The sequence below is a fragment of the Lonchura striata genome, chromosome 2 (assembly GCF_046129695.1).
Source record: "Lonchura striata isolate bLonStr1 chromosome 2, bLonStr1.mat, whole genome shotgun sequence".
Lineage (NCBI taxonomy): Eukaryota > Metazoa > Chordata > Aves > Passeriformes > Estrildidae > Lonchura > Lonchura striata.
Window position 1 is genome coordinate 27,385,745 of NC_134604.1, and position 22,026 is coordinate 27,407,770.

Here is a 22,026-nt window from a genome sequence, read left to right on the forward strand (position 1 = left end):
GAATGATGTTCCCTGGAAAGTTGTGCAAGGACTGGCTCTCAATGCTAAGGTGTTTCATTACATCTTTAGAAGGATGGTTGGAATATAAACACGATATGAAACTGCAACAGACCCACTGGCAGTGCTTGCAGGAGTAACAGTGGGAGGGCTTGCTGGATAAACTGGACAGCTGCAGCCTCTGTGCAGAAGGGTGAATGCAATCCCCAGGTAAGGAGGCAGGCAGCAGCTACCAGATGCTCTCCAGTGCTTTCACTGACACTGGGAGAGCACTATAGGGAACCTCTGGATGCTTTGGGTACTACAGCTTAAGGAGGGTGTTCAGAACAACTGCAGAGGAGATAAAATTGGAAACATCACAAAGATGTGAAGGAGTTGAAGATCCCCTTCCAGTCAGCTTAGTAAGAAGTTATGAGGTGCTTGAGTTTGGTTTATTTGGCTCCAACATTCAGAAGAGACCCAAGACTGCAGCTGAGAGTTCCTGTGCATGGACAGCACATAAAGAGAGCCCACAACTTGCATTCCAGGTGAGGGAAGGTCAGAAGATGCAGAAGATCCCAGTGCATATCCATCCAGAGAAGTGCCCAAGGATGACTGACCACCCCCCCAGATCACCAGGGATTGTGATGAACTCCCACCAGAGGCAAGCTTTAAATAGATGAAGTCACCCAGAGAGGCACTGTAATTTTGCCAGCAACGTGTTTGCAGGCCACCCTGAACGCCCAGGGCCAGACTTGCCAAAGAGAGCAGTGCCAGTCTCAGCACGAGTTGGATGCATCCAGAATCCTGGTGACCTCGTGGGACAGAGTAAGTGAAGGGACGGCAGCCTCTACTCTCTGTGTTGCTTCTGGGGCAGCCAGGCTGTGGTGGCCACTGGCCCTGTCACCCCGGTGCCCCGGGGCCGCAGGGCCTGCGCAACCCAAGCCCCGAGCCCGCTCAGGGAGCCGGGGTGTGCCGGCACCTGCTCCGAGGGGCACGGCTCAGCACCCAGGAGGGGCCGGAACGGCTCCCAGACACACATCTGGCAATCAGGAGAGGATCAAGGGCATCCTGACTCAACACTCACGATGTGGACCCAGCAAAGGCCCCTTCCCACCCTGCTCCCACGTGTCCTGGAGGGCCCCCAGAGTAGAGGCTCTGGGCCGGAGCCCAGCAGAGGTTTCATGGGAACAGCCACGGCTCATGGCACACAAAGAAAGCAAGAGGAGTCTCTTTGCAATATAAATTTGTTTTTATTGAAGCAGCAGTCACATGACCTCGCATCTAGCCTTTAGGATAGCGACAGAATGGATTCGGCCAGGTCAGCCAGCCCAAAAAAGGATTTTTATTTTTTTTTTCTTTTTTCTTTTTGCGCTAATAGACATGTCATGTTTAATACATACATTATCCAGTACCGGAAACCCAACTCAGAGATAGCTATGTGCTGATTTGCTGGAGGAACGGTCCACTGGACGTGGTCTCGACAAACTTTACAGATCACCACCAAATAACATTACTAATGGGATCCAATGATTTTAAAAAAAAAAAACAACCCAAACAACCATGAGTGCAGGATTCAAAGCCAGCAGTTTACACAGGTTCTTAAGTTTGTATCTATAGGTGGACGGTAAAGGAAGATTGGTCGGTTTCAATTTGAAATATTTATGTCCCAGGGTTCCTCTCTCCATCAAATCAAACGGTATCATAGACAAGCTGGCATCTCTTCAAAGATAGCATGGAATAACACAGCTCATTTAAGAAAACATGCTCATTTCTTGAGGTTTTTCTTTATTATTACAAAGATTCACGTCCACCTATTCTCGCAGAGTGGAAAGAGGCATGAGGGTGAGGAACAAGGGTCAGAGAAGGGAGAGAGGAGGAGGGAAGAATAGGGCAATTTTTTGAAATAAAGACCACACACTTGGTATTTTTTAAATTTCATTTCCAGGCTAACCTACTTTTTATTTAATGCAAATTACAGTACCAGTTAACTATTTCCGAACCGAGTCACACAGAACAAAACGTATTTACAAGGGGAATGGGGCGGGGGAAATAATAAAACATTAAGCATACTTTCCACAAAAAAAGTTTATATTTAAAATGAAAAAAAAATCAGTCACAGAGGCATTCAAGTAGTAATAATGTTATACAGGTTTTGCTTTTCCTTTAAATCAAGACAGATTTGCACAAGTGTATGCAATAGTTTGTATACAACCCACAGTCCTTAATATATATATATTTAGATTTCTGTTTTTAAGATGGAAGTGGTCACGCTAATTGGTGTGTACAGGCCCAAGTGATCCATCAGCAACACATTAATGAACGCAAATTTTACAGGCAAGCAAATTATATATATATAAATATATTTTATATATATATATTAAAAATAAATTGAGAAAGACCAACACAAGGAAGCTACTTTTCTCGAGCTAACCCCTTAGGTACTGTTTTCCTTTCCTGTCGTTTTGCCATTATTGCAGTGTTGCAAAACGAAGCCAACTGCGACCAGAACCGGCCGAGAGCCCCGTGGAAATCAGCTGCCACCCCAGGGGTACCCGCTGGCAGTCTCCGGAAGGCAGAGCCCGGACCGAATACCCTACTGTGCTTTTCCTCATCGGCTTTTCCTTTTTCTCCGCGGTGGCTGAGGTTCCTAGTACAGGAGTACGAGTCTGACAGGCTGCTTGACTTCTGCTTTTCCAAGTACTGAAAACTGGGGGGGGGGAATTTTAGGTTGCAAGTCGCAGGCACCTGCCATTATTTTAGGTAAACCTTGGCTTCGAAATAAGGGGACAGAGTGTTCAGGGATCTTCTACCAGTCAATTTTCTTTTGCAGGTAATTTTTTTTTGTTTTTCCCTAGCAAGGTAGATAAGTTTAATAGTAAAGAACACCAGTGTCTTGATTGAGCGTCCGTCAGGAGAGACAAACTGTGATCCAGCCCGGCTCAGGGACCCACTATGGCAGGGCTGACATAAAGGACACATCAAGACCACACTGGGTTACAAAAGAAGCCCAAAAGAGTGTAAAAGAAGAGAGGGACAGCTCTGAGCAGACTGTCACCAACAGCTTGGCATCACTGACCTTCGTGTCACCAGAAAGAAAGTGCAGCCTCTGCTTCACTGGAATGAACACGAGATGCTTCGAAATAAAACAGCAACCTTTGGTTTGGTAAAGAGTTACGTGTTTTCCCATTCAAGACAATCTTATGTGGAATACTAACAAGGTAGTAAAACACAAGCAAACTAGTTTTAGAAACAAGGCCTTCGTGCTGGGCACAAGAAATCAAGAGTCATGTTAAACTTATCTCAAGAAAACAAAAGTGACTTTGGGGAAGGATGTGAGGGAAAAACAGGGAGAAGAAAGGGAACAGAAAGTCCTCCCGGCAGAAAAAACCACCGCAGTCTCCTACAGCGATGTCCCCACTCCCACCACAGCTGCAGCAACCCTGTGGGATGTGGGGATTTCCCTCCCTGGGGGCCCTTTCCACTCGCTGCTGCCCTGGCACAGCTGCAGGGAGGGTGGGAAGGCCGAGCCTCCTGGAAGCTGCTGCTGCCCAGACGCTCCTGGTGCAGGGTTGAGGGGAGAGACAAGCAAAATCTAAATGGGCTGCTAGGGCAAGGGTCCGAATGAAACCAGCTGCTGCTAGCGGGAGGAGGAGGGCAGGGCGGGCACCTTGGAGACTCCCAGAACAAAGCCACGGCTCCAATGAAGTGAATGACAGTGGAGATGGTTTCTTTTCATTCCGCTACTGATCAGGGTATCACCGAAACCTTACAGCACTCAAAGAGTTAGAAAGCGGGGTGGGGAGGGGGGAGCAAAGATGCGGGTTTGGGGTGGGAGACATTGTTAATAAAGAAGGAGGAGAAAAAAATAAAAGGGAAATAAAATTCAAAAATTAATGGAAGCGAAGGCACTCCAAACTATATAGATACACTATACATCGCTAGAGTTATTGTTACAATAATACAGGCCGGTACCTACTGTACAGAGTTAAAACTATATGGCTTTAAAAAGCTCGTCTACATTTTGTCTGATTATTAAACAGAATCACTGCCCTGAACGGTAACTTTTTGCTCATTAATAACAGTTCCTGGGTCCACATATTTACATACAAAACAATAAAACTCAAAATTCAAAAACAACCAAAAATAATAATGTACAAGCTTGAATTTGGTGAGGAGCTTTGTTTTTTGTTGTTATTTTTCTGTGTTTTTTTTCTTTTTTTTTTTCTTATTTACAAAAAAAGGTTGTTCAAAGACCTGGATCTAACTTGTATAAAAGAGTGTGTGATCCTGCTATGATCCTTGAAAACAGAAATAAAACCAGAGGGGCACCCCTGACCCTCCCCCCAGCCTAACACACACACGAGACACACACACAGACGCCGGCACAGCCACAAAACCAGAGAGAAACGCTCTGACTCCCCTCCACCAGTCTTTAACAAAAAAATGAAAAAGAAAAGCCACATGTCCTGGCACAAGCAGCAATTTTTCTTAGATGTATTTTTATTACTTTTGTTTCTTTTTAAAGACTCTATAATTTACTGCCTCCAAAAAACAGCACCTGTGGCCAATACTTCAGCAGTCTTGTCTGTAGAGCAGATCCATACCCTGCCACTGTCCTACTTTTTGAGTCTCCTGCATGAATTTGGATCACTGGGTCAACCAAGCCCCTTCACTTACCTTTCAGGATACAGACTAGCCGAGCGCACACATTAAGACGCTCTTCAGCCCTTTCTATTAAGTTGCAGGTAAGGATTTGGAAAGCCTTGTTTCTCAACGTGGGTGTGCTTTCCTTTGCAGCCAGCCAGAATGCAAAAAAGCTTTAAAACCTTTGTTATTTTTGTGTGTGTGCCCAACAGCAAATCGCCGAGGGGTATAACTTGAGGGTTTATCGGTTTCGTGGTAGGTGGTCACTCACCTCCTCAATCAGCTCCTGCGTCCCCAAACCCACCGCGTGCCAGGCAGGAGGGAGAGGGCAGAGCTTTTATCAGTTCTGGGGCTGCTAAGAGACAGTTTCCAAAAAATCCCACGTCAACAGCATAAAAGGTACAAGAAGAAACACACCGAGCTCATGACCAAGCCCCTGCCGCCCCTGCGGCGGCCGAGCTTCCAAAGCCGCTACTGCCGGTTCCCCCCGGGGCACACGAAGTTCCGCGTGTTCCCGAAAAGCAACGCTTGCCTTAGAGATCCGCAGGTCGAGGAACGGCTCGGTAAGCACCAAAGGCGACTACAGTTTCTCTGAAGAAGGATAAGGCTGGAGCGGACACCAACCGCAAGCCTACCACAAGATCAGGTCTCTGAAAGTCTCGATTCCGCGCCGGGGCTGCATCCGGCCGCTCACCTGACCCTTTCGCAAGGAATATTGCTTTGACTTCAGGAAGAGAGACGTGGATGCTCACACCACACGCCGTCGCAGGGAGGAAACCTGGACCCTGAACTGATGGACTAGAACAAGCATTCACCTCACGCTTCAGTCAGACCGATTCAAGATCGTCGACAAAATAAAAAAAGCAGTATTGTATCTATGTATACATGTATATATTTATATAATATATATACACACACACTCATATAGAGCCAGCTTTCCTACAAGTCAGCAGGTACAAATTACCATCAAGAGCATTTGGATGTGTATTTTAATATTCTACCAATGTAAAAACAATGGCGACGTGGCAACACGCATCAATAAATAGAGATCAAAAAAAAAGAAAAAGGAAGAGGTTAAAAAAGATGAAAATTAAATAGAGATTCTACCTGTGGATTTAAAATCAGAACTATCAGAGAATGTGGCATCCTGCAAGTTAAAACTGCAGTTAAAAAAAAAAAAGTATTACAAAATAAACCAGTAGCTTGTTACAGTTCACATTATAAACCCTGGTGTCCTTTTCCTGTATGCATCTTAGGAAAGGGAAGCCTGTTCAAATCAAGAGCCAAGGAGGGGTGGGGAAGAGAAAAAACCCAACCAAACACACTTTCACAGTGGCCACTTCCCAAAAAGTCCCTTAACATCCATCCACCAGCTGGGCCCCTGCCCCTGCCGAGGATTTTGTTCGTCCGCTCTTCTCTGCTGAAGCTGGGAGCCGGCCCGAGACACGGAAAGCAGGAGCTCCGGCTGGGCTAAGGGGATGCCTCGGCTGCTGCTGTTCGTGCATGTGTGTGTATTATATTATATATCACCCACTCGGGCAAGACTTTTCCCACATGAAGCTGCAGATTTCCTCATCACTAGGACTGATTTTTAAAATGAAAGGCTTCCGCTAGCGGTTCAAGCCTTAGACACATGGCAAACCCTCTCCCCCACCCCATGGTAACCTGTTTTCCTACCACATCGCCCACTCCCCGTGCCGAGCCAGGGCAGCTCTTCAGATAACCTGGGATATGGATTTGCTGACAAGAAACGATGAGCTCTGTTGAATGACCCCTGCTAAGCTCCCGACCAAATTCAAGCTGTGCACTACATCAAAGTCCAAAACTTCACTTAAAAAGAAAATAAAAAAAGAGGGTAAAAAAAAAGAAAAAGGAACTTCAGCAGAGAATGAGGTTTGGGATTTGTTTGTTTAGTTTTTTTCCTTCTTTCTGTTGTGGGAGGGGAGATGAGGCAAGAGTCCTGGTTCTGAAGTACACAACAGCAAACTTCCAACATGAAGAGATTGTCGAGGGGAGACATTGGTGTGTTGTATTGCTCCGCTTTCCCTCCTCCCCCCACCTAGTCCCCTGCCCCGGACACCCTGCAGAGTGAGAATACAATGAAACTGGTTTGTATTTATAGATATTTTACAAGGTTAAATAAGAACAACAATAATAATAATAAAAAATTGAACACTAAAATGAACAGGTTGGTTGGTTTGTTGTTTTGTTGGATTTTTTTTCCTCTTTTTAATTTTCTTTCCAAATGTGACCAGTGTTGCTGAGCAAGACTCAAATTACTGGTGATTTTTCCTGTGCAGCTGGCTGCTTGGTACTGGTTCAGGTGGAGTTGGAGGCTGATGCTGTAGCTACACTATTGGTCTGAACTCGTTCTCCTGCGTTAACATCTGCAAACAACAGACAAGAAGGGGAGAGAAAAAAAACCCAGCATTACCTCCAGAACAGAGACACATTGGAAACAACTATGACATTCTCCACAAGGGGAAACCCATAACTCCCACAAGAAGGTGTTTGGTTAGGATGACTGCCCTGACTTCAGGAGATGCAGATGGAACAATCCATCTGGGGAAAGATGGAAGATGGTCTTTAAGCAGGGCAAAAGCAACCAGGAGTGCTGAGGACTGCGGGCTGGGCTCCAGCCAGTTCTGCAGTTTGTAACACTTGCTGTGCAGTGCCAAGTCGCCTGTGTTACGTCCCATAACTGCAGGACAAGGCACACTGGCATTGCCAAAGCCAACACCAGTGTCTGTGGTCACTGTGAGGTTTCACATTGGTGAATGTGAAAGTTTCACATTGTTAGTTAGTCCTTCTCATAATAAGTCTGCCTGTTAGTTGTGTGAATGAGTGCAGGCAAGGAATGTGACAAGCCTGCTCCCCTGGCAGAAACAGCTGGTGTGCTAATGTGCAATTCATGCACTTGTTGCCTGAGAAAGTCTTTCAAATCTGCTGCTGTTGCTCAACCCAAGTTGGATCTGCCACCCTCTGAACTGCTGAAGCAGATTAACATCGAGGCCTGAAGCCAGTAATGAGGTTTATGCAAGCACATGATATGTTAGAGGATTGGATCTCTCCAGTAAATGCTTCCAACACCTTCTCAGGGAGGGACAGTGCTTCACAGAGAGACAAGTCACAGGATCAAGGGCATGTGTCAAAATGCATTTCAAGAAAACAGAGGGTTTGCAAAGAAATACCAAAAGGAAATTAATCGTAACTGTGTTTTCATAGGCTGCATGCATCAGGTACTTCCTCTAAAAAATATTCTTAGTATTAGAAGAGTAGGTAGGGGAAAAAAATGCACTAATTTCACCTGGAACCATTCTATATAGTATCTAATTAGCTAAGTCAGAAAGACTATAGGATACTTATAGATAAGTGGGTGAACACCTAAATGCATAAAATACAGGATGGGAAAGAGGTATTAAATAAGGTTTTCTCCAAGAGACTGTAATGCATTTCACCCACCACTTAATTTACATAAGATTAACTGCAAAGCTATTGATACTGCAACAGGAAACAACATCAGAAAGACTTATTATCTTGGTACAGAAGAGGGCAGAGTGGGCAAACTGTGTATTTGACAAGACACATGGAAAGGGTTTATGAAAAAAAAGAACAGCTTTGGTGACCTCAGCCTGAAGGGTTGTGTGACTAGCAGGAATACCAGACATGACAAAACACACTGGTGGGCACTGGGTTCTCTATCACAGAGGAACTGGACAATGCTCTGCAGTCACCTGTTAGCAAAACCCCCTCCTCTTCAGCCACACTGACCTGACTGCAGCCATGGACACAGGCAATGAACTGAATCATGGACCACTTTGGGTTGGAGGGGACCTTAAAGAACATCCAGTTCCAACTTCCCCGCCAAGGCCAGGGACACCTCCCAGTAGAGCAGGTTTCCCAAAGGCCCATCGATCCTGGTCTTGAACAGTTCCAGGGGGGGTCGTAGCTTTTCTAAGCAGCCTGTGCCAGAGCCTCACCAGTCTCACAGTAAAGCATTTATTCCTAATCTAAACCTATCCTGTTTCAGTGTGAACCCATTTCCCCTTGTCCTAACACTTCATGCCCTCATCAAAAAAGCCCCTTTCTGGCTCTCTTGTAGGCCCTCTTTAGGTCCTGGAAGTTTGCTATATGGTTTTTCCAGAGCCTTCTCTTCTCTGGGCTGAAGAGTCAACAACTCTCTCAAAGGAGAAGTGCTCCAGGCCCTGATAATCTTAATCACCTCCCTCTGGACTTGCTCCAGCAGGTTCACATCCTTATGCTGGTGGGCACAGAGCTGGGCACAACCCTTCAAGCTGGGGTGTCACTGGCCAGAGTCGAGGGGCAGAATCTCAACCTGCTGCCCAAGCTGCTTTTGATGCAGCCCAGGATACATCTGGCTTTCTGGGCTGGAAGTGCATGTTGTGAACTCATGCCCAACCTCTCATCAACCAACACCCCCAAATCCTCCTCTTCAGGCTGCTGTCAATCCATTCTCTGCCTGGCCTGTATTTGTGCCTGGGGTGCCCTGACCCAGGGGCAGGACTTTGCTCTTGGTCCCATTGAACTCAGTCAGCTTTGCACAGGCCCCCCTCAAGCCTTCCAAGGTCCCTCTGGATGGCATCCCTTCCCTCCAGTCTGACAACTTACTAGCTAGAAATGGGCAGCACTTGCTGAGTCACAAATTAAGTAACATCGACAACAGCGACAAAAATAGGAAATCAAACAAACAGCAGCATCCAGAAACACAAATGACAAGTGGGAAGAGAGGGTAATGCCTATTTGAAAAGGAAATGCTGCAAGGAATGTGTGGGAAGAAAGACAAATCGTCCTGTGGGTTGAGGATGCCAGATGACTGCCCTGGGAGTTTCTGATTCCCTTTGATCTCACCCCAAATTAATTGCATCCCCTCCTTTAAAAAAGGAATGACCACCATGACAAAAAAAAAAAAAAAAAAAACTCATGCAATTAAAGCACCAAGGCTGCATGACGACAGTACCAGTGTTATGTGTGAAGCTGGCCTTGCAGGAGAGAGACGCCCTCCTATGTGGAGAATTTCCCTGAAGAAGCAATTCCCAAATCTCACACGCATGCAGACCAAAAATGACCACAGAAATCAGAAGTGACCCAGCTGGCCAGATAATATCTTCTACATTTTAAAGTCTCACTATGCCTGTTCTAGATTAATTTTCAAGTATGGATAAACTGCAGTTAATGCAACATCTGCTGGCAGTGCCTGATGCAAGCAGTCCAGCTGGATTCTATATTATTGGCAGAGGATTTCTCTGTATGTGTACAAAAAGTGCTCATATTTCATTTGCTGAAATGAAACATGGCTTTTGATCTCAATTTCCTGAAGACAGTAGAGGCTGAAATTGTTATCATTACATTGCTACTATATAGAGATAAAGAAAAAAAGGAGGAGAGGGATAGAGCTACTTCACATAACATATGCTCCTTTTCTGTCATCACTGTAACAGGGGAGTTCCTGAGAAATATACATGCCACGTGTTAAAATACATCAGGTGATGCAGGCCAAGAACATTTTCTTGGGGCTTTTCACAATATATACATACAGAATACAGGAGTCCCCCCAGGCTGGGACAGAGTGCAGAGCAAGCTAAAGGCTGCCCTGGCTCCCAGCCTGCAAGAAAATGCAGTATTTTAACATTTCAGCTGATTTGTTGACTCTGCTTCAACAGGACGTTTGAGGAATAAAGAGGGGCTTATTCCAGAATCGCTTTGCTGAAAGCACCAGAAAAAGAGCACAACTGGAGTAGGAAGTTCTCTGGGCATTAATTTCTCACCATGAAAAATCTGTATTTGGGTCTAAGAGAAGGAAACCTAGGCCCTCAGCAGTGCTGACCGAGGACAGCAAAGCTCTGCTGGGGAGCACAGCTAGGAGCTGGCACACAGCTTTGTGGCACAGGACAGACGAGTGCCCAGCTCAAGGTCAGGGCAGCCTCTGTCCTGGACCACTGCCTGACACCTCTGCCTGAACAAGTAAAGAAGCATCATCAGGGCTTAAGTGCCAGCTGCTTCCAAAAGTTCTTTCAGAGGGCAAAAGCTTCTCTCATCATTATAGAGAACTTCTTCCAATTCAGCTTTTCCCTCTAAGGAGTGCCTCAGCTTTCTTGGAGGGTACATGACACTCCTTAAAAACCTCCTGAAAGGGAAAGACAGGGCTACAGTTCAGATAGTGACAGAGTTGCCAGCTCAGACTGAGAAAGCCCATTAGCAGGGCGACAGCATTAGCTGGGTGCATTTGTGATGCTGACCAGCTGTGCTGCTCATCTGCAAAGATACAGATACAAAGCTACCACCAGCCTGGGAATCCTCACAGGACAGCTGAGGAGACAAGGGAAGGAGGAGAATAGCCTGGTTTACATATTGTGCTGGCCTATGGATACAGAAATCCAGACTCTGAGCAAACTGTGGAAATTTTACTTCTCTGGCCATGGATTCATCCCTGTTCTGAGCTTGTGGAACTCTGAGAAAATTGCTTGCCTATCTTCTCCTGGTTAAGGAATTCAAGTTTTTCAAAATTCCTTCAGTACCACAAATGCACTAAATCTTATTTCATGGAGCACTGTGGTGGTTTTCAGCTACGACATACTGGCAGGTAACACCAGCTCTAATCTGTTATGTTGCTGAAAGTTCAGGCACACCATTGCATTTGGGATTACATGGGATCAACACAGCAGGATGCCTAAGACTATGACCCCAGAATCCCTGCTGGCACAACTTCCCTGCAGATGGCAATTATGCTCTTCCCATCTTAATGCTGACTAACAGAGAGGTAGCTACTACTGCTGGCTCATCCAGGAAGAAAAACATAGTCACAGAAGCAGATATGCATTGCATTCAGCTTGCTCTGCACACTCCCCTCTCAGATGCTGTGGCCGCACAGTTATGAAGCCATCCTCTTCCTCCTCTAGCCACCCCCAGGAATACAACTGCACTGGCATTTTTCATCAATGGCAGTATAATTCACAGAAAGCTAGCACATCGTTTCAAGAAGGGGCCAATAAATCTCGTATTTTTTTTCCCCTCCACTTCGCTTTAGACATGCCACTATGTCAGAGAGTTTCTCATAAATGTTTAGGAGAATTTACTAATGTCAGAGCAGCAAGGCTACATACTCCCACTGCAAAGCCAGGTTTCATTACTAGAGCAAACTACAGCTTTTTACCTGAAGAGGAGAGGAAATTGACAACAAATGTGGTTTTTTTTTTTTTAACACCACTTGATAGAGAGAGGCACAAGTTATGCACTAGTAATGCAAATTACAGTTACATATTTGCTCTTCCCTTTCCTGCTTTGAGAGCTACATTTTGCTGCATCATTGCCACTCAGAAAAGCAGTTTCTGAACCTGTACTGCTTACACACACACACACAAACCATTTGCAGAGAAGTCTCCTGCCTATCAGGATGCCCTGGATTAGGTGGGAGACTTGCTCCCACACTGCTTTAGGAACTTAACATTTACTGCTCTGGAAGGTGCAGGGGATATAGAGAAAGAAGGGACTCCTTGTATGAAAAACTCCTGCTAAATGTAGCAACAGCATGCAAAGAAAAACAGGTTATAGTAACCTCAACAGGATCTAATCCTAAACATCATAATTCTGATGACATTCCCACTACCTGCTGTGAGAAACCTGCATCAGTAAGAAATAACCAACGGCAGAAATCCAAAGCTGTGCAATATTAAGCTTAATTTCACAATTTCTTTCCAATCAGCAAGGATATTATTTTTGCTTCAAACCACAAATAGGAGAACATATCCCAACTCAGTGAAGTGCTTGCAAACAGAATCTTTAAAAATGTTGACATCAATAATATGGGATGGGTTGGGGTTTTTTGGCTTTGGTGTTGTTTTGGTTTGGTTTTTTTTAATATTTCACATTTAGGACACGGACTACTGCATCTTCTCCCCATACAAGCCCTTGGAAAGTGCTGAGTGAAAACAGATTTCTTAACTCCATTAATTCCTCAAGACATGTGTCTTAGTGGAGAGAATTCCTTAAAAGACATGAAAGGGATATTAAGTGAAACAATATTTTTCAGAAAGGCTTAAAATAATTTTCCATGTTTGTATTTTATACTTTTTAATCACTTTTACTACTTTCTGTTTTCTCACTTGTTGAGCAACAGATGCTCAACAACATAAGAGGCAAACAGAGAACATGACTATTTGCAAAATACCACCAAGTGTATGAAACAAACATAGTAAATTTGAAAATAGCAGTTTTGCTTTCTCCTAAATTCAGAGTACATAAATGGTACAAGCTGTGTCTTTAATCTACTGCTACTGCAATTTCAGAGAGAAATCTCATCTTTCAAACCTGGGTGCATCTGTCCCAGAGTATGAAAATTCTCTCTTCATCACTGGCTGGACCAAGTGCATCAAATATCAGGTAACTGTCCAGCACATCAACCAGCAAATACTTTCCTGCGTATTTCAAGAGCAGCTTTTGAATCAGGCCTTCTCCTCTTCAGCTATCCTGCACTAAAGAAATGCCCTGCACTGCAAAAGGGCTGACAGCCCTTGTGGGCTGGGGGTGATGTGCATGCAGGACATGTGGAAGCACACCTGCTTTGCAGCCTGCCTTTGGTTGCCCAAGCCCCGAGAAAGCCTCTGGTGTGCTGACTCAGGGCTGACTCAGAGGAAGAATGCCATGTACTGAATCACCTCTGCCACATCCTGCAGCACCTGGAAGTTTCTTTGGGAGTTTCCCAACTGGTATTACCAGGCATTAAAACTTTCACTGGAAACAGAATACAATATGGAGTGGCTAAAGGCCAACAGTGAGCTTTTAAAAGAAACCTGGGAGAGCAGGAGGCTCTCAAACAAAAAATTCACTCAGTGCTGGCCAAAACCCAAAAATATCTGCCTTGTGCCTGAAGATGACACAAGGAAGGTCAGCAGGAAGCAACTGCAACTACCAAGATGAGGCAGTGAGCAGGCTGACTGAACTCCCTAACTAGACTTTTAGATGACAATGCCCTTAGGGAAAAATCCTCTCTCTCCATCCACACTACACAGAGGCCACATGCTCTGAGAGCTAGCTGTTTCTTTTCTTTCTAGGCATCACAACTCATTCCCCAACTCAGTATTAATTTCAGGATGCCTGAGAGCACAGAAATTAGGTGCAAACTAATAGTGAGAAGGACCAACAAATTAAGCAATCAAATGCAAGTTTGAGTGCCTTGGGTTGAGATTTGGGTTGGTGACCACAGCTAGCACACAAATGACCACCTACCAAGACCAAAGTTCAGGTGATACTAAAACAATCCCTTCCTCCCCATTCACTTTGTGGGCTGAGGTGACTTGTGGCCTCAGCAGAGGGAAGGTGCCTGGGCAGCAGGAGGAGGGTGGGGAGGGAGGGAGGGAGGGAGGCAGTTGCACGCTCTCACCTGAGGCTGCTGTAGCATTTGTAGGGGTTGAAGCAGCTGCTTGGTTCCGGGCATGAGCAGGGATGAGGATCGAAGCCAGAGATGGGTTACTTGACAGTTCTGGAGGGGAGGTGGAACAAACAATTAGCTCATCATCCACAAAGTGCTCCACATGCAGGATCAGTTCCTAGGGTTTCCCCCTGTAACAGCACCTCAGTTGAAACAATGCCCTTACAGCCCAAGGTCATGTTACATTTTCTTCTTTGCCAACCAATGAGGAAACCACAATGATATTTAGCAAGGCAGTATTCCAGAGCAAGACTGCCAAAACTACAGATAGTGGTGCAAAGGAGTATTTCCTAGAGAAAGACAGTGGCTTGGGAGCAAGCAAAGAACCAGCTGAGCCTGTACCTTGTCAATGGCCTAATAATGCTGTTTCCTTCTGAGCATTGGAGAAGGATCCCCTTCTTTACAAGCCCACCTGCAATCAGTCCCAGGGAGAAGGCTGGTAACAGTGGTGCTGCTTTGGGCACTGGTTCAGCAAGCAAGCAGCTGCAACAGTTGCCCCAAGAGCGTCAAGGATTAGTTCTTTGGCTCACTCAAGCATCATTTTTTCTCAAGGACCCAAGGACCCAAGACCAGTCTCTCACAGCAGTCTCTTTGAGCAGGGCCAAGAAGAGGTAACATATCCTTTAAAAGGACAGGGAAAGGCAAAGGGAATTGGTCAGCTGAGCAATTTAAATGGACAACAAAATGATGCAATCATTCTGTCTATTTTTTCCCTGGTTAATGTCTTCAGTCATGTCTTTTAGGTTCCAATATAGCTTCCGTGTGTATCAGAATGAGAAATAGGCATCTTACAGCCACAACTGTGGGAGGATTCAGGGCAACACATTGCCAACAAATGACAATCTTTTGGCACCCTTTCAAGAGAATGTAGTGTCTCACAGAAGGTGGGATTGAGCCGAGACAAGACAGGTCCTGTTTGTTTCAGAAACAGGAGTGACTGCCTGTCTCCTGAGAAAGCAACATCCGGTAAAAAGGATGTGAACAGTCACCTCACGGAAGGAGACTGATGACTTTTGGAGCTCCAGGAGGTCATCTGGAGGAGAAATGGTTATGCAAGACCTCCAGATAGGACAGGTTGTACAGAAGCCCAGCTAAATCATGGCATAGGTTCAGTAAGAGGCTTTTGGACACAGTCTCAAATTATTTGGGCTCATTTTTAAGAGGCTATTGCTATTTTTTAATGCAAGCTTTAAACTCAGGGCCTAAAGGGAGCAGCAGTCCACTTGCTGGGTTTTTTTTTCTCTGCTGTTATATTAAATTTCATTACTGCTAGGAGGGCAAGAGGCAGAAGACTCCCCTGATTACATGCCTCTTATTACTACACATTTTAAGATGGTGTTTCAGCACTTATGAATGCAAGCAGGTTGCTACACTACCTGCAACCCATCTATCTTGTAATACTCCATTCAGGTCTAAGCAGACCTAGCTACTCCTTTTAGAAAGCCTCAGTATCCACAGCACTTGTACAAATACAAAATCCTCAATTCATGTGGGAGTAATTCAGAATTCATATATTCATAATGTTATACAGAATTTGTGACTCTCCATTTTAAATTGCAAAATAAACCAAAGAAACATGAATCCTTACGTGTCAAAGTAGAACACAGTTATAAGCCTATATTTCAATACTATCTTGGGTATTAGCTGCTTTGTGCTAGAAGATGTTGCTCCCTTAGTATTTTTTTCCAAATCTGTTTCTCAAATCTGTTATTACTGCAAACCTACTCTTTACATTACTCTTTTGAAAGTTTCTATCACCCCTGCATTATTTTCTGCTCATCACTCAAAACAATATGGGGCTGTGATCCAAACAAAACCAGAAACAAAACAAGGAAACCCCATGACACTTGCTACCTTCTGGTGCTGCACAGTGCCTTGAGGTGCAGCTACAGACTGTCAAGTGTTGATGTAGCCCAAAAACTAGTTGATCAGACACCTTACAAGGGCACTTCGACCCTCTCCTCATTCCTTCTTCCTCTAATGTTGTCAGAAGACCTCCTTTTGTATTATGGCAATAATAACGGGTTTTTGTTGTGCTTAATGCAAGCGCAACCATTTCTCTGAAGCTACCTTAAGGAACTTTCATAGAGACTAGAAGACTGATCTTGTCCCCTTCTCAAACCTCACATTATCTTTCTTGATAGGAAGTTTCTTAAATTCAGCATACTCTGAAAGTCTTGAACTTAAAAAGGAGCAGGCCAATTCAGAGGAGATATAAACAAAGTAAAGTGGACTCTTTTGGTTGAAGTTTAATAGCAGCTTTGCTTGAGAACTTATTTGAATTTTTGCTGCAATTTATTTTTGCACCTATCCCATCTTTAAGGATGAGACATGGCAATACTAAGGAGAAAGCTTGACCTGTGATTATCTGCAGTCTTCAAAATACTGAGTGAGAATCTTTGTCCTTAGTGATTTCCCCCACAGTATTTGGGCAGGGTGTTCAACTGTAACCTGATTATGGAACCAAATATGCAACTGAAGGCTGGGGTAATTACAACCAGTGCAGCTGCAAGAAGCTATTGTGGTCAAGGCAGTCCAGACGAAAACTTTCAATATCATGATGTGAATAGAGCAGCTATCACAATTCATTTATGAGACCCAACTCCCATCCACATCACCTGGGAGAACACCTTTGGCTTTCTGCTGATCAAATATCATTTGCAGCCACTTAAGATCTCCAAGAAGGAGCAGGAATGAAATTGTCCACTTTTACTAGAACAGATCACCTTCATTCCCCAAACACAAGAAAATTCCTGGTATTGGGAAACAGCACAGTGTTCTTTTTCAGTATTATTATATTTGATATATCAACACTGCAGGAATTACCTGGAAAAATTATTCTATTGTTCTTCTAACATGTTTTGGTTTTTTTTTTTTTTTTTTTTTGGGTCGCAATAACAAACTTTCCATTATATATACACATAAACATTTACATATATATCTCTCTGAATAAAAAAAAAAAAAAAAAAGAATTAACGGTCACAGGCTAGGGTCATTAAAATATAAACAAACAAAAATCCCAATGCATTCCCCCTTCAATAAAAAGTAATTTATCTGTGAGAAGCATGATAACCATTCCTAAGTGCTGAATCACTGCAAGAATTTTACAATCTTCAGTGTCCAACATGGAGTGATATTAACTTTTGTGACAAAAGCAGCACAATTGCTGACATGTTACAAGTGGTTTAGGAAACGGCAGTCATTTCACAGACTATTTGAAAATGTGGCTTTTAAGAGAAAAATTGTTTTTTGTCTTGCAGCTCTAAAAGCCTAACTGAATTGCAGCTCTGTGGCTAGTAGAGATACATCCTTAGCCAAAATAACTTTTTCAAAACCCAATTAGCATATAATGCTAATTAAAAAAAAAAAAAAGACAAACTTTCAGGCAAGACATTATAAATGACCAGACAATGGTCTCTTCAACAGATTTAATCTCTAAGATAAACACCCACAACTACATGGCTACCCACCCACTACATGCCCCCCAACTACAGCTGGCTGCCAAAGACCATGATCTTGATCTTCCATATACCCTCACTGCTCTTTTTCTAGACTCTATCTGAACAGCATCAGTGCTCAGGTCAGCAGATTTGGTATGCTGCTTAATTTCTTTTTGAAAATCAGTCCAATGCCTTAGTGGTCAGATTTATCTTGTCATTTCTACCAGTTTTGCCTTCAAGCCCTCTGCAGTCACCTCCTACTTCATGGGTTTCAGGCAACTGGCTACAGCCAAATCAAACACTTCTAGAACTTAATATTGCCTGTTGAAAACAAATGCTATTTTAAACAAAATTGTCTTTCATTACTTTTTAAATTACCACAGATGACTCAACATGACTCATTATCCATCTAATGATCTATTTCCCAGTTGGGATTTCTGCTCTGGAGTAGCCAATTTGATGGAACCTTGCACAGTAAAGACCAGAGAACAAGGACTGAATACTAGTCACAGAAGGAGCAAAAGCTTATTGTGTATCTTCAGTTCATAGTCAGGACTGCTGTACATTTATCACTACAGAGTTCTTCAAATCACTGTGCTAAGCAATGTATTGAGGTATTTTAAAAATAATTGGTTTGGGTTTTTTGAGTTTGACTGGTCACCTGCAACAGAGCTTGTTTGGAAATTAATGATCAGCCTATGTCCAGCCTTCCCCTTAGAGATGGTAAAGCTGGCACCTGTAGATGACAGAACTTTCCATTTTTTATCTTAAGGAAATTGCTCCACAGGAACTGATTTCTCTTACCATTCCCAGGAGTTGCTTTGTGAGGGAAGGCTCATGAGCTCTTTAGGATGGCAAAAGAGGAGCTTCAAACTTGCTTGAGCACTATGGTAACTTATCCAGCAGCTTCTACACTATCTGAGGGGAACCAGGGATACACTCACAATACATGCATCTGGTTTTCCCATAAGAAAAACATTTTGAATTGACTCACTATAAGGCTTTCCAACTCTATTTAAAAACTTTTTTTTGTGTAGCAGGTAAGTTCAATCTTAATGTCATCATGAAACAATTAATCAATACTTTCAAACAGAACAGGGGTGAAGCTGTATTAAGATACTGGGATTGAAACTATTTTAGCTACCGAAGATGGCCTTAGAGGGGCAAAACAAAAGGCAATCCAGGAGTACAAGGAAGCACTTGTAACATAACTACTAAATTTCTAACAACAGATATAGAAATCAGCACAGAGGACAGTGACCTGGAAGCATAAGCTATTTACTTGACCACTTTAATGTGTTTATGCTTCATAAATGGCCTTTTATTTTTCAAATTAAAAAGCTCAAAAAGTGGAAGGAGAAGGCTGTTTCACATTTTGGCAGAAGGACACGGCATGCACTAAAGAGTTTGAAAAATGACATTGATGCTAAATGGGCCAAAAGGTGTTTTTTAGACTTTCAAGAGAAAATGCCTAAGAACATTATCGCTCAAAGGATGAGAGTTGGCAGTGAATCACTTAAAGAAAAACAACAGAAAAAGTGCTCCAAAATTAATTATAAGCATATTTGTATGCCATACTTCTCACATGTTCTGTCTTGGCAGGCAAAACTATTCTGAGGGGTATCAGTTTTACATTTCTGACTTCTGTAGAAAAAAATAGGTGAATGTTTTTAAAATCTGATACCAGCCTGGTTTCAAATAAGAAAGTTAGTTGTACATTTATTTTTACAGTTTCTAAATTACTGAGTCAGTGTAATGCCAGATGAACTGTACAGCATATTAAATCTGGACAGTAAAGCATCTGTATTTATCTTGCATCCAGAACCAAAATGGGCAGCAACACTACAAACCTTCATGCCAAACCTAACATGCAATACTACTTGGCTACGGTGTTTCAGGTAAGAAGAAGCAGGACCATCTCCAAATAATACTCTAACCTGCATGGTCCACTGACTGTGATATTTCACACAAAGCCATCAGCCCAGCTGCAGACTCTGACATATTCATATTCATACTCTGCAGACACATGCTATAAGCATGCAATCCTTCCTGATGCAATCCAGTAACAACCACCCTCAGTACCTCAGCAAAACTGAATTGCAGGAACCAAGACTCTGAAAATCCTGTAACTTCAAGACCCTTTCCACTCCTTTTGAAAAGGACACCTGGTTATGCAATTACTTAATAAACTTAGTACCACTCGGAGATTTTTAATTCCAAGGAAGTAACACCTGCATTACAGCCAACATTTATCCCACTGCTTCCTCCTTAAAGAAGGGATTCTTCAATGCTCTTGGGCTACCTTGAGTGGTGAAATTGAAGAGTGCAGGTTTATCTCGCCCGTTTGGTAACTTGACGTTTGGGTCCCGTAGTTCATCGAAGAAAGAGTGTGCGCAGGCCTCCAGGGGAGTCAGGCGGGCCGTGGGGGTGTACTCCAGCAGGCGGCTACATAGCGCAATTGCTTCGGGGGGAGTGCGGGGCCGGAAGACCTGCGGGGACAGCAAGAAAACAAGCAAGGAGAAACACGTTGTCTGGCTAGGTCTCGTCCCTCTGTTGACCAGAAGCAAGTCAGAGCAATTAAACCTCTCATTGCCCAGCAAGCTGGAACAAACTTGCGGTTTGTGCTAATCAAAGTCCTGCAGTAAGTGAGGGAAAATCCATTCCTGGGGTTGAGAAAGGGTTAATTGCAACGCCTTGCGCTAGAGTGAAGGTGCAATGCCAGCAAGAGACTTCATGAGAGCGCACTCAGAAAAATGACTTTGAGAATGAAGGGGAAACTCATTCAAAAATCATGACAAACACACACAGGTGCTACCAGCCATGCATATGGGATGGAGTGAAGGTGGGGAAGAAGGTTCAAAATGAGCAGGATTCATTGAATGTAAAAATATAATACAGCCCTGCTATGGTTTTGGGTTGGGGTTTTTCTGGCTAGTGAAGGAAGTCTTACTAACATGGACTTTTGCAGGCAGGCAGGTCAGACTGTTGCTATGGAGGCTGCTGTTCAGCTTTGGAGAACAACAAGGAAAGCACGGGTGGGGTGCAGGAAATGTCTACCTCCAATTTGCAAGTTACTCCTTCTGTGACCTTATTCTGGCAAGCTACTCCCGTAAATTTATAGGGATAATTCCTGAACATTTGGTATTTATAAGGACAGTTGAAAATTGTGTCAAGAAAACCAACTATTTTAGTCCAACAGATTTTCACTTCGAGTGATTACAAAAAGCAGTTCTACACTGCAGCTTTGTTTTAAGCCTCTAAGAATCATTCTACCCACTGCTAACCATACTCTCCATACTCCTTTCTCATTCCATTATAAGCAAAATAGGAGTTAATCATGTACATGACCTGGATGGCCTCCTCAAGCACTTGTCTCTTGCTATGTTGCAGATAAAATACAGTAAATACAGTCTGGGGTAAATGGAATAGGGTGGGTGTGAGTTTTAAGTTCTGATTGATGCCAGCATTTTTGATAAAAATTGAGGTAATGCAAAATGCCTCTGCACCAGTGCAGGTGAACTCAAGCCACACAGCACCAAGGAGAGAAAGAGAGGAAAAATCAGTGCATTACATGCTAGTTAGTCACAGACAAAAAAACTGCACAGGCACCCCTTTAGGAGGTTTTAAACCAGGCATATATGCTCTCTTGAATGAGAATCAAACACAAAAGCCAAGTTCTGCAGGGACTGAAATTTCCTGCCCCTGGTACCCAGCACTGGGTTTGCTGCAGTGTGTGCTGAGCTAACTAACTTGTGTAGCAAGGAATCCTGACTAGCGGAGTCAGGGAGCCACGGACAGGAAGACTTGACTTCATTCGTACTACCAGGTTATTGCAAAACAAACTGCAAAAGTTTTCACACGAGGCCTATAATGACAGAAAGGCTTTAGTCTAACACTGCTGGCAGAGAACCTGTACTGACCACTGTGTTACTGAAAAGGCAGCAGAAGCTGCTTTGTGACCGCTGCCTGCAGAGCTTGTGACCACAGCACAGAGGATGCAATTATTACTCCCAAGTCACAGCCTGACCAGAACAAAATCCAAGACTGTCTCCAGTTAAAAAACAAAAAGCCTTCTGGCTTCCCCCCACCTCCACATGGTAAGTAGCACAAATGTGTATGTCTTGAGGTAAACCCACAAAACTGAAGTTGTTCTGTATTTAACGAGAGGTAAGATTACTGAGGTCTCCCTCATGCACCTTCACAGTAATATTTTAACAAGTGTGATTTATCACAGCTTGAAACTTTAGTACTTCACTCTTAGGTGTGTTTTTCTCCTCAGTACAGCTCACATATAAGCCACTATGGAGATTTTAAAAATAAAATAATTTTATTTCCTTAAGGCAAAGATGACAAGCCCTTACATTGAGTCACAAATCTGACATATGTAAAAGGAGTACTTGCTTGTCCACTCAAACTCTTCATTTTCAAGTCCTTGAAACCCTAACATGCTTCCTAAACCCTGTTATGAACTGCTTAGCCTGCTTTTGGATTTGGAATTAGTAATTTGGGGTAGGCACT

General features: G+C 43.6%; 1 protein-coding gene across 2 annotated transcripts in view; it reads right to left on the minus strand.

The window, feature by feature from the left end:
- Positions 1 to 1,209: 1,209 nt before the first annotated feature.
- Positions 1,210 to 22,026, minus strand: part of GSK3B (glycogen synthase kinase 3 beta) — a 148,840-nt gene continuing 128,023 nt past the window's right edge. For both annotated transcript variants that reach the window (XM_021548813.3, XM_021548814.3), the window contains 3 exons: positions 19,811 to 19,997; positions 14,021 to 14,119; positions 1,210 to 7,010 (listed from right to left, as the gene is read on the minus strand). In XM_021548813.3, the coding sequence (XP_021404488.1) occupies positions 6,943 to 7,010; positions 14,021 to 14,119; positions 19,811 to 19,997 (354 nt within the window). In that variant the 3' untranslated portion in view covers positions 1,210 to 6,942. The remainder of the gene's footprint in view (positions 7,011 to 14,020; positions 14,120 to 19,810; positions 19,998 to 22,026) is intronic.